The following is a 12,622-nucleotide window of genomic DNA, read 5'->3' on the forward strand; positions in this document are numbered from 1 at the left end:
AATTTGTCATGAGTTTGTCAGATGAATACAAGATACACACATATGTCATTCAGAAAAGACTGTCTGCTTCTTTTTCAATAATAGAAAAGAACTGTGTATTGTCAAGTAGTGATATGCATAAACTTTAGAGAAATGTAAATTGTCCAGTTATATTTGTGAAGAAGAGGTACATTAAATTAGCACAATGTACATAAAATTAGCACAACAATTTCCAGTGTCACTGCAGATAAATGTCTGTGAACATTATACCAGATGCTTCAAACCAAAGGACAGAATTCAGTTGCTTATTACAGACAAACTATAAAAGATAAAAATATGTTGGGTATGTCAACAAATAGAGGAAGGTTCAAAGTTTTGATGCAGCTGCACTGTCTTTTCTTTGTAGCAACATGGCAATTGCGCTAGAAGAGAAATCATTTTGTATGTTGGAATTTAAGTGAATCAATCCACTGTTCAAGTGCAAATTGCATCCCTTACACCTTCCAATTTTTTTCTGTGGCGTGTATAAAAGGCAGAGTCTTTATCCCACCTATGGCATTTACTCTTCAATAGCTGAGAAATCAAATTGTAGAAGCTGTTCATCTAGTAAACAGGAACATTTTGATTTGTGTATGTCAATTATATTCAGGGACAGAATGTATTTACTGCAGAGCTTAAAACTATTAAGACGTAAATCTGTTTTCTCCATTTATTTGATGTTGCTAAAATTAAACTACCACTAAAACTGAGCTTTATATACATGGAGTCACCAATAAAAGTTCAAAAGTTCACGCCCATGTAAGTTGATACAATGAATCTGTAATTAAATAATTGTGTAATAAATTTATTACAATTTCTAGAAATGAGATGCTTATAACTATTCTAAATCTTAATTACCCTTTACAAGTTAATTATGGAGATATTAAGGGCAACGAGGAAATAGACAGAGGGGGAAAGAGGAGGCAGGCACACAGAGTTGGGAAGGAGGAGATGGGCAGAGAGAGAGGAGGAAAGAGATGTACAGTGAGAGAGGGGGGAAGAGATGGACAGAGAAAGAGGGGAAACAAATAGAGAGAGATGGGGGAGTAGGCAAAAAGAGAGAAGGTGGAGGAGGAGATGGGCAGAGAGATGGTGGGAGGAGGAGATGGACAGTGAGAGGGGGTCAGAAGGGAGGAGAAGGAGGCAATGGAAGGTGGAGAGGAGTTGTGGGCAGGTGGGAAAGGAAGCTGTTGTTAGGAGGCAGGTGGGAGAGGGTGCGTGATAAAATGTTCTAAAACAACCTTTTGGTAATTTATTTCCTGTATTTAGTTGACATGGAGTACTTTAAAATTATGAAGAGCAATTTGCCGTTCAGTGGGTCAATCCGGTTATGAGAATGAGCACTGTTTATTGCACTGCCAATAATTTTTTCTATCTGTTGTAGAACCCTAGATCATTGCACATGGCTTTACTATCATCTTCAGTATCATATGGTGTAAAACAACAGAGAATCAGATACATATGTGTCCAATATATGACATAATTGTACATATTGCCATGGCCACAGGAGTGTGTGTTTGGATGTCCATGTGGTGATGGGTGAATGTGTGCTATTGCTATAAAAAGATCTAGTGCTCAGAAGCTAGTGTGAATACTGTTTTCTGTTATGTGTTTCTCTGCTCCACGCATTGATCTACTACACGACAGCTGTCTTGTCTTTCCTTTATTTTACATATTGCTCCATCCAGTAATTTCCATTATTGTTGTAAGTTTTGCATATATATGATTCATTATTTGTCTAGATGCCTATATAAAAATACTGTAAGGGTAACGTACCTCTTCCACACCTAGGGAGGTGGGTTAGAAACAATAACATGGAAAAAAAATTAGATAACAACTGATATTAGTATAGCATCCACAGTTTTTGGGATTGCTAAGCTCACAGGCATCAGACATGAAGACGTTTCACAGCCAGAGATGAGATGGAAGGGCACAGACAGTGACATATCTCTGTAATGCCTGAAATAATTTCTACCAAACTTGTCACTGTAGCACTTTCTGTCTGGGAAAAATGACTTTGTCAGTATTATACTCCTATGTGTGAAGGTGGGAGTGAAAAGGCTGACAAAAAAGCATAACACAAGAACATCTGGAACAATTTAAAGCAAATTTGGTAAGTACGTGATTTATTTACTTGTATAAAAATACTGTGGGAAAATGATACTCCTACAACTCCTATGTGAGGGCATAGGGATCAAATAAGGTGACATGTAAAACTGTTGGAAAACAGCCTGTTGGTATTTGTTTCCTGTACTTTAGTTGACTTGAAATTATTTAAAAGTATGGAGTGCAATGTGTCTCTTATATTCATTGTTCAATGCTTCGACCAAGTCACAATGAGCACTCCAGTGAGCCAATAATTTTGTCAGTGTGTTTCATGCCAAAGATAATGCTACACAGCTCAACACCTCAGATACCTTTTTTTGTCCCCTCTGAAGTAGAATCAGATAGTTGCCTGTCTGAAATATATTAAACTCATATGTGTGTGAGGCAAACAAGAAACTAGTATATTATAAAAATGATTGTTTGTCATCTCCTCCTGAACCACTGGATTAGTTATGATGGAACTCGGTACATATATCATTTACTATCTGGAAAGAAGCACTGTGTAAGAAACAACTATCTTCCAAAGGGGGTGGAGGTAACACATAAGAACATCTCAGGAATGTCTTGAGTAATTTCAATCAAATATTGCACATGCATGACTCATTATTGGTATTATTTGTATAAACCATGATCAACCATATCCAGCAAACACAAGTAATCTCCCTTATGCCAACAATCTGGCATTAGCGAGTCAAGAGAAATCTTTTGAAGATGTTGAAACCCACCTGCCAGAGTTGAATGTCTATCACTTCAACAATCAACTTCATCCAAACCTAGCTAAAACCCAACTGCATTTGTTTCATCTTAATAATGTATTTTGCAAACTTAACATCACATGGCAAAGGATATAATTAGTAAATATGTCTCATCCAAAATATCTGGGAGTCACTCTGGATCATACTCTCATGTACAAGCAGCACTCTGAGAATATGAGAATGAAGGTGGAAGCCAGAAATACTATCATCTGCAAGATCACTGGGGCTCTCAATCACAAACTCTCAGAATGACAGCACTGGCAATATATTACAGTTCTGCACAGTATGCATGCTCGGTCTAATACAAACTTCCCATGCAAACAAAGCTGACAAAGCCAATGAACAAAATGTTTAAGCTTATTAGAGGACATCTGAAACCTACGTCACTTGTAAAACACTACCTGTCCACAGCCATAGCACCATCAGATATTCATTGTAAAGTAGCAGCCAATTTGGAGAGAACTAATCACACTAACCAGCAAAACCATCCATTACATGGGCTCATTCTGGCAGCCACATGGTTGAGGTCAAGAAAAAGTTTCATCAAGACCACAAACAATGACAGCTACAGCAAGGAAACCACTATGGATCTCGTAACTTGAGAATGATTCAAACTAGCCATTTTCTTTGAAAACCCTCCCACCTCAGTATGAACAGAACTGGATGACGTGGAGCTCACGCAACCACCTTCAGTCTGGAGTTGGAAAATATAGAAGTAAACTCCAGAAATTGCACTTCCTTGTGCATACCACCAACTACGACTCCAGAGAAGAACACACCAAGGAACACTTACTGGTCTGTCAACTATGGCCTGCATCTTGTACAGAAGAAGACCTTCTGCTCATCACTCCAGATGCAATTTAAATTGAATAATTTTGGGAAACAGTAATGTAGCTTAATAATTTTTCTTTCTTTTGTTTTTAATGGAAATTATTACAAATTGCATTTGCTTCTGACTAAACGAATAACATAATTTGTATAAAAATACTTCGTGGGTAATACTCCCATACCTACAATGCCTAGGAGTGGATATGAGGACGAGAAGCTGTGACATTTAAAAATGTTTGATAAGGATTAATATTAGTATTGAATTGATAGATTCTGGGGTTGTTGATAAAGTTTCACCCCTAGATGCGTGTGTGTGTGGAGGGAAGAGGGGGTAGGGAGGAATGCAAAAACAGTGACATATCAGCCCATCTCTGTAACACCTGAAGCAATTTCTATCACACTGAGTACACACATCACTTGCAACCTGAAAAAAATTACTATGACAGTTACACTCACTAGCATCCCTATGGCTGAGAGTGGGTGTAATGACCTTATGGATGGGAATGGGGATAGGGATGAGAGAGAGAGAGAGAGAGAGAGAGAGAGTAAAATGACCTGTTGGTATTTTTTTCTTGTCTTTAGTTGACTTGGAAGACCTGAAAAGTATGATGTGTGATAGTGTATCAATCAGGTCACAAGAATGAACACAGTAGTGGTCAATAATGTTGTCAATATGTTTCAAGACATAAGATCATGCCATACAGGCGAGTACCACAGATAAATTACCAACCTCCCTGGAGTTGTATGGTGTAAAACAGCAGAGAGGCAGACATACATGTGCGCAACATAAATGACAAATATGTGGGGAAAGGGGCAGGTAAAAACTTAGTTATATAAATAAGTCCTCCCCACGAAATAAAAGAGGTGCAGCAGAAAGGAACATAGAAAAGGACAACAAACTGTCAAGTTTTTAAACGAAGTCATCCTTTGGAGATAGCTCCCCCCCCCCCCCCCCCCCCCAACACACACACACACACACACACACACACACACACACACACACACACACACACACACACACACACACACCTGCCATGAATTACAGTTTTGTAGGGATTTATCTACAGAAAGTGAGGTAAGATTCACAAATTAAGTCCCTATAGAACCAATTAAATAAAATTATTCTACTAAGATATTCTTTGTGTGTGCCAAGACATTTGTGTAAAACATAAAATTCTCCTTGGCAAACAACAATGTTATGGCATTAATCGCATCTCTATTGCATAGGTGGAAACCTTTATAACACAAAGTGGAGGAGTCGCAAGAAATAAATGACCCACAGAAATAAAATTAAACTCTGCAAGAAGGAATATAAAATTATGGAGCTTCATAATATTATCTGTTTTGATCTTACAATCACTGATAGGTATTCTCAAAAACTGTATGTGAAATGCAACACTCACCAGTGGACCTCCAACAGCTGCCTCTAGTTGCTGACATTGTTTGGAAGTGCTTGAATCTTGCCATACAGGTGATTCTTTCACTGAGAAACAGCCACTTAACTGTTCATGCATGAAGCGATCTGGTGAAAGTGATTCCAAAACTTTCTCACTTCCACGCTGCCAGTAGACAGATCCATGTTGCTACAATTAGATGAAAGAAAAGATTTTAGGTCTAGTTATTGCGTGTGGTTGTTGCATGTTATCATCATATCTGTACACAATATGTCCCATTCATTTTTCAAAGATATACAATGAACATCAAACTGGGGAACAGGAAAACTCAAAAGGTATGCTGGACAATGTAGTAGAGTAATGCCTTATACCAGTATTCAGTAATCCACATTTAGATACAAATTAATTCAACCAAATGTTCAAAGTCTTAGCAATAAGCACAATTATTTATATACCACTGCAGAGGTAACTCTGAGTTTTAGTTGCAAGTGAACATTGGTATACAAATGAACTAATTGTGTATGTCAGCCACTGTCCATGATGTTTTGCTCTGCCTTCAGAAGAAAAGAGAAACATAGCAGTGTAGTTGCAGCTGTAATGAAATAGATGTAAGTACTTTCACCTTAGAGGGTAGAAGAACTAGCAGCAGTTAATTACAGATAGAGGAAAGAGAATTTATTTATTTATTATAGTCTATATAGACCTCCCTGTGATAACCTAGATATTTTCTTTGAAATTCTTAATAAGCTGCTTGTTAATATAGACAGTAAATACTGCAATAAAAACAGCTGGTATAACACCACCAACTGAAGATACAAACAATGACTTGCTGTGTACTGATTCCAGCTAAAAAAAACCTATTACTAGTACTTGATCTTTCCTGATAAATGAATGAGCACCCTACAGAGGTCAATACCAGAAAATTTGCACTGGCAACATTATAACTAAAATGTCTCACTTTACATGTAACGCATCAATTTTGAAACTTGCCATTTCTGAATTTCTGAAAACAATGCTTTTCAATTACTGACAGAATCTAATATCCTGAGAAAAACTTTAAGACTTTTTCACTGTGCAGTCATAAAGGATGGTAATAGTCAGAAACTACAGACAGAATTCAAGAACTATCATGATCATTACAAACATTTACTGGTGGTGGTTAGTCTTTAACGTCCCGTCGACAACGAGGTCATTAGAGACGGAGCGCAAGCTCGGGTTAGGGAAGGATTGGGAAGGAAATCGGCCGTGCCCTTTCAAAGGAACCATCCCGGCATTTGCCTGAAACGATTGAGGGAAATCACGGAAAACCTAAATCAGGATGGCCGGAGACGGGATTGAACCGTCGTCCTCCCGAATGCGAGTCCAGTGTGCTAACCACTGCGCCACCTCGCTCGGTAAACATTTACTATTAGACACTAGAAGCAAAAATATCCAGTCACAACGTGAAGAAACTTGAATAACACTAGCATTACTGTTTTGGAAATTATAAACAGCTTCAGGGATAGTGATCTTAATGTCGACTATAAAGGGAGTATCATCAAATATCACAGTCAGATCACAATTGTTTTTCAATGAATACTTTTCTTCTGCTGAAAAATTCTTCAATGACCACTTCAAAAATGTCCAGTATAGATATGAGATCATTCCAATTAAACAAAGCATGTACTTGGCCCCATCTAATAGCAAGGCAATAAAATACATAGCAAGGACACAAAAATCCAAAATCAGCAGGCTGTGATGGGTTGTCAGGCTATGATGGGTTGTCTATCAGCTTTTTAGAAACGTCCACAGAGAGCAAGTCTGATGCTTTTGCCACACCAGTAAATGATGTTAACTGCACCCAGTAGCTTTCCAAACAATATAAAAATAACAAAAGTAACCCAATTTACAAGAAATGTGAAAAATCTAAAACTGAAACCTACCAACTCATTTCAATCTTACCTGCACTTTCTAAGATAATTTAAACTAATGATAATCCTGGGTAAATATAAACTAATATTTGAAAATCAGAATGGCTTTGTGAAAACAAGTCAACTTTAGTAGGCCCAGCACAGATAATAAAGAACAAGGAGTATGTTACTGGAGTGTTCCTTGATCTTGAAAAAGCTTTCGATTGTGTCAACTTCATCGTATTACATGAAAAGCTGTGAAACTTGAATATTATAGCAACTTGCTATGACTTGATAAAACAGCATACAAGCAATAGAAAACATTTTGTGTTGCTTAAAACCAACAGATGGTCAATCAAATCCAAAATTACTATTACCAAATATGGAGTACCTCAAGAGTCAGTGTTGCAACCCCTTCATTTCTTGATTTATGTTAATGATATACTCTTCTTGTAACTCAAGAAATATACAGGTGCTGTGCAAAGTCTTATCAATGAAACAGTTAAGTGTTTCAATGAAATCATCTAAATGTAAGTGCTTCAAAGACTGCAACAATGAAATTTAACTCTTGGAATTTAGTATGAATTGACATTGGAAAAAAGGAAAAATGGACAAAATTCTTGTGATTCACAGTCCAGGACAACCTCATGTGGGAAGTGATATAGATTTCTTAGCCTGTAACCCATTTAAAAACATATTTGCCATAAACATGACTACCACATATTGTCAAGATAAATATGTGTTAAAATGCATACCATTCATTATTCTCATTCAATTTGAACTATGCAGTATAAATATGGAGTGCGACAACACAAATCAGCCTAAACACGTTACTAAAACTGCAGAATAAAAAGCTTTCAGAATTATTTGTGGTGCCAAGCGCAGATACTCATATCGGAGCTGGTTTCCAAAATTCAGTGTGCTTATCACTATAGAACTGCAGTTAGCCTACACCCTAGGTACTTAAAACCTTACAACCCTCCATATTAATAAATTAAATGACCAGCTCAAAAGAATTTTAACAGAAAACTCATTTTATTCTATAGATGAGTTCTTTATTTTTATGAAAATACTTTACAAGACTATCAGGCTCACAGTTTTGGGCAATACACAAGCAATCTAATGATGATAAAAATTTCTAACACTCTTTCTTACATATTAACAAACATAAAGTGTACTGAAGTGTTAAAACGATGGTTAAGCACAAAAGTTTAGTTTGTAAACTGTAAACTGAAATATTCAGAAGAATAATCTGTACAATGTCCTAAAGCTGTATTGTTTCTGGGTATTGTATAGGATTATTCAATGTTGAATTATTATTATTATTATTTCTTTCCTTTCTCAGACATTATGTCTGGTTAAAAGTGGAAAGTGACGCGGACCTTACTATTATTATTATTAGTAGTAGTAGTAGTATTAGTATTTTATCATTATTATCATTACTATCAAATTGATAAAACTGACAAATTCTCACTACAGAATAGTGTAAAAATTTTATGTTGGGCCAAAACTGTAGATAACTACTTTATTACCAGCTCTAATCCCAAAAGACAGTACCACATGATGACTGACACGTAAAACTTTATTATGTCTAGAAAACAACTTATAGTGGGTACACTAGCCATGGAGTGGCTCACAATAACAATGTGACAACATATATGCAGAGGTAAACACGTAACTGAGTCAGAGCTGATGGGGCCGTTCCCTAAATGCTGACAGCCAGCCGGTACAGTGCATGGATGAGGGACCATGTGCACATCCACAAGTGGTGGCCTCCAACATTTGTCAAATTTCCTGCTGGGTCTGCCAACCTCTGTGGGGTGCTTCACAACTGCACACCAGGATCTTGGCTGTGGATCTATGTGGGTCACTACATCCCTTTGCCCCATTGGGGGCAGAGTATTGCTGACCCAAAATGTGAGTTGTGGATGGATGTGATAAAAGTGGAGGCAACACCACTGCAAGTTCAGGTTCCTCCTGTGACATTGAACCAGCAAGGGATGTGCACTCTTGCTGGTGTCCCTCCAGAAATGCTGCCAGAGGCTGTGAGGCCATAGGATCTTTGTGTGGAGGTGCTGCCACAGGTGGGAGAGAAGGCTGGAACTGTTGTAGATAGGCAGCACCCAGTGATGGGGATACTGGCATAGGTGGTGTGGCTCACCTGGATGCAGAGCTGATTTTGATGGCACCAGACCTCATGGTCACCTGTCTATAGGGTGTAGGCATAGTGGACATTCTGGCACACTGTGACTGCTGGTATCCAGTTGGGGGCTCTGATCAAAACCACACAACCAGACTGTCAGCCACAGCTTGAAACCTGGTACCCCAGAATGAAATGTCAGGTGAGATCCAAGACAGCCTCTGTGTCCTTGACTGGCATCTGTGTAGAAGCTCTGCTGGGCTACAGGCACCAATAGGAGCCATCTGATAGACCATCAGAAAAAAATCTAATGCCTCTTTGGTGGGGAAGTCTTGCAGATATTTTTTCTTCTGAGACTTAAATGTGCAAACCATGAGCTCGGCCTACCTGTTAGATTGTGGGTGAACGAGAGGGAAGCAAATATGGCAAATGCCTGACTACACACAGAAACACATAAGACAAGAAATATGGTCCATTGTCAGAAATGAAGGTAATTGGAAAGCTCCCACAGAAATGTTTTTTGACAGAACTTGTATAGGGTCTTCAGTAGTGGCCATGTCCTGAACAGCTGCAAACCATCCATGCGACACTTCACACGATTCTGTCTCTGGTCAAGCATGAGAAATTGCAGAACCCATCCTGCGGATAGATTTCTCATGTCCAAATGTTTATGCAAAATATTATGTACCCATTCATTCGAGATTCTCACAGCACTAGCAATCTCGCGCGCCTTAACTCTTCTGTCATCCATCACCATATCATGGATTTTATCAATGACTATTGGAGTCATAACTTCCACAGGGCGTCCAGAATGTTCAGCATCACTTGTGCCGATATGACTACTCTGAGAATTTTGAAACCACTTATAAACTGTCCTAATTGAAGGTCTCAGAGTCACTATAATGTTTATCAAGCTTTTCTTCAGTCCCCTGAGGCGATTTGCATTTCATAAAGTAATGTTTTATCACCACACAAAATTCTTTTTCGTCCATTTTTTGACAGTCACTTGACTTACTTTATTCACACAAATGCCACACACAAAGAAATAGACCAATATGGCTGAAACTTGGTGTGCGATCTCTCCAAAGATGCTACTAAATTAACATGACCTTGATATGCGCCAGTGGTGCCATCTCTTGGACTTTTGAAATGACCCTCATAGTGAATTCTCACAGCCAAATGGCTCAGTGTGATGCAAATGTGTGAAGCAAGTAGACAACCAAGCCAATAAGCTACACTTGTGCTACCTACAGCCAACTGAGCAAGTTTGAAAGGGGCAAATTGTGATATTTCAAGTGGTGAGACGGTCCTTTCAGGAAATTGCCAGACAAGTTGGACGTGCTGTGGTTGCTGATATCAGCACAGACACTCGCCAGGATTATCGTACTTTAAGAGCAACAATGGCAGACTGTACAACTACCATAGAACAGATAACAGAGTTTGTGAGCCCAGACGTGTCAAGACAAACTGTTGTGAACTGGTTATCAGCAGTGGTACTACAGGTACGCACACCTCTTGCCCATCTTCCACTCATGTCACACCACTGACATGCATGGCTTGACTGCCTTCAGAGGATCATTTGGAAGATGTAATGGGCTGCCCTTGTCTTCAGCAATGAAAGCAGATTCTGCCTGCACACAATTGATGGTTGTTTGTGCTACAACGTAGACCCTGTGAGTGCTCTCTTGTAGAGCGCATTCATCCAAGACACACTTGTCCTATCCCAGGCCCTGCAATGAGCTACAACTCTCATCCACCTTTGGTGCTTCTGGAGGATGTGATAATCAATGCTGGTGCATGTAGAATGTTGTTAGACCCATTCTTTTCCCACTCTTGCCACAGGAATGTGACGTGTTGTTCCAACAGGATAATGCTTGTCCACATAATGCCCATGAAGGTCAACATGCTCCGCAAGTCATGCAACTTCCTTGGCCACCACATCTCTGGATTTGCCTCCAATTGAGCACATACGGGATATGATGGAACGAGAAGTGGCTCATATGACCTACCCAGCAACTCACAAAACTGTGTGTACAGGTTGAGCAGACATCATATAATTTATCCCAGGACAGATTCGCCATCTGTACCATCAACTGGATGCCAGAGGCAGCACCTGCATTGCTACTTGTGGAGGCTACACCACTTACTAAGATGGGTGATTGGGAATGGGTAAGTACCTGATACCTCAAAACTGCCTGTGCTATCAATCTGTAAATGTAATCATTTCATATACTCCATATGCACTGTTGCAACAATAAAGCTTAAGTGAATTGGAAACCTTTAAAGGGATGTACTAATTTTTTTTTCAGCCATGTATAATAGGTTTATTTGGAGTATGACCCTGGAAGGAACACTAGGAGGCACTTAATGTTGTTGGTCACATTCTTCCTCCACAGCTGAACACTCTCCATATAGAGGTGCGTTAGGACAACATGTGGCCTTGCATTATCTTGTTGAAAGATGTGTCAACTGAATCTACAACCTAGAAAAAAGTGCGCAGCCACTGGTCATAACATGTCATAAACGTAATACCTGCTGTCCAAATTTCCAGCTGTGCTAATGAGAGAGGTTGTGCTGAGTACCCAAAGGCACCCCATTCCATTGCACTGAGTTCTTCACCCATATTACAGTTTTCCACATTGTAATGCTGCATTCAGTACTACAGCGTTACGCTGTATTAGTATGAAAATTGTGATGCTGTGTTCAGTACTACTCTGAAACTATCACATGGTGCTACTCCGGTGTCCAGTATTGTCATTGGACACTGCATCGTTGACATATGTCTCTGATGCCACATCAAGGAAAGCTGTAACAATTGTTGCTGAGCTGATAGTCCATGGTCCTCCACATGTCTTCCCACTGCAAATGTGGATATTTGTTATGCTGCTAACAAGTCCATTTCCTGACTGTGGCTGCATGATCCTGCAGCACTGAGTGAACAGTAGTTCTATCCTATCAGGCAGTAGTCACATTGTATTGTTGAAGTCCTGCATGGGTTTCAGTACAACTGTTCTGAACCCATGAATTTCATATTTACATGACAGTCATGTGATCCCAACCAACAAGAGCAACAATATCTTGGAAAGGTAAATTGTGGTCACAACAGGCCACAATTCTTGATTTGGTAGACACTGCTCCTTCTTACAAGAGGCATAACATGATCTCACAAACAACCAATATTAAAGTGTGATTTCTACATGAAATTCACTGCATAATCTGTCTTATAACAGAATGTAGATGGTATTACTTCTACCTAATTTGTATAATTGTACTGAAGTGGTAATGATATGCATGTTCAAGAATGTTATACACTCCCTGGGAATTTGACATTTGTTGCATGCTGCCTTCATGGTGTTGCAGTTTTAATGGTCATCAGGGTAAGTACACAGGGTATGATAATATAGCTTGCTGATTTCAAAACAGAGTAAAACCCATTTTATGAACCAGATTTCTTTTTTTAAAAAAAAAAAAAAATTACGTAGGCACATAACT

The 12,622-nt window shown here is 38.9% G+C and overlaps 1 protein-coding gene across 1 annotated transcript in view; it reads right to left on the bottom strand.

Annotated features, from left to right (window-relative positions):
* LOC126278567 (xylulose kinase-like) overlaps positions 1 to 12,622 on the bottom strand; it is a 139,797-nt gene that overhangs the window by 85,354 nt on the left and 41,821 nt on the right. Inside the window, exon 4 of the mRNA XM_049978769.1 lies at positions 5,111 to 5,290. Within this exon, the coding sequence (XP_049834726.1) occupies positions 5,111 to 5,290 (180 nt within the window). The remainder of the gene's footprint in view (positions 1 to 5,110; positions 5,291 to 12,622) is intronic.

The sequence above is a fragment of the Schistocerca gregaria genome, chromosome 6 (genome assembly GCF_023897955.1).
Source record: "Schistocerca gregaria isolate iqSchGreg1 chromosome 6, iqSchGreg1.2, whole genome shotgun sequence".
Lineage (NCBI taxonomy): Eukaryota > Metazoa > Arthropoda > Insecta > Orthoptera > Acrididae > Schistocerca > Schistocerca gregaria.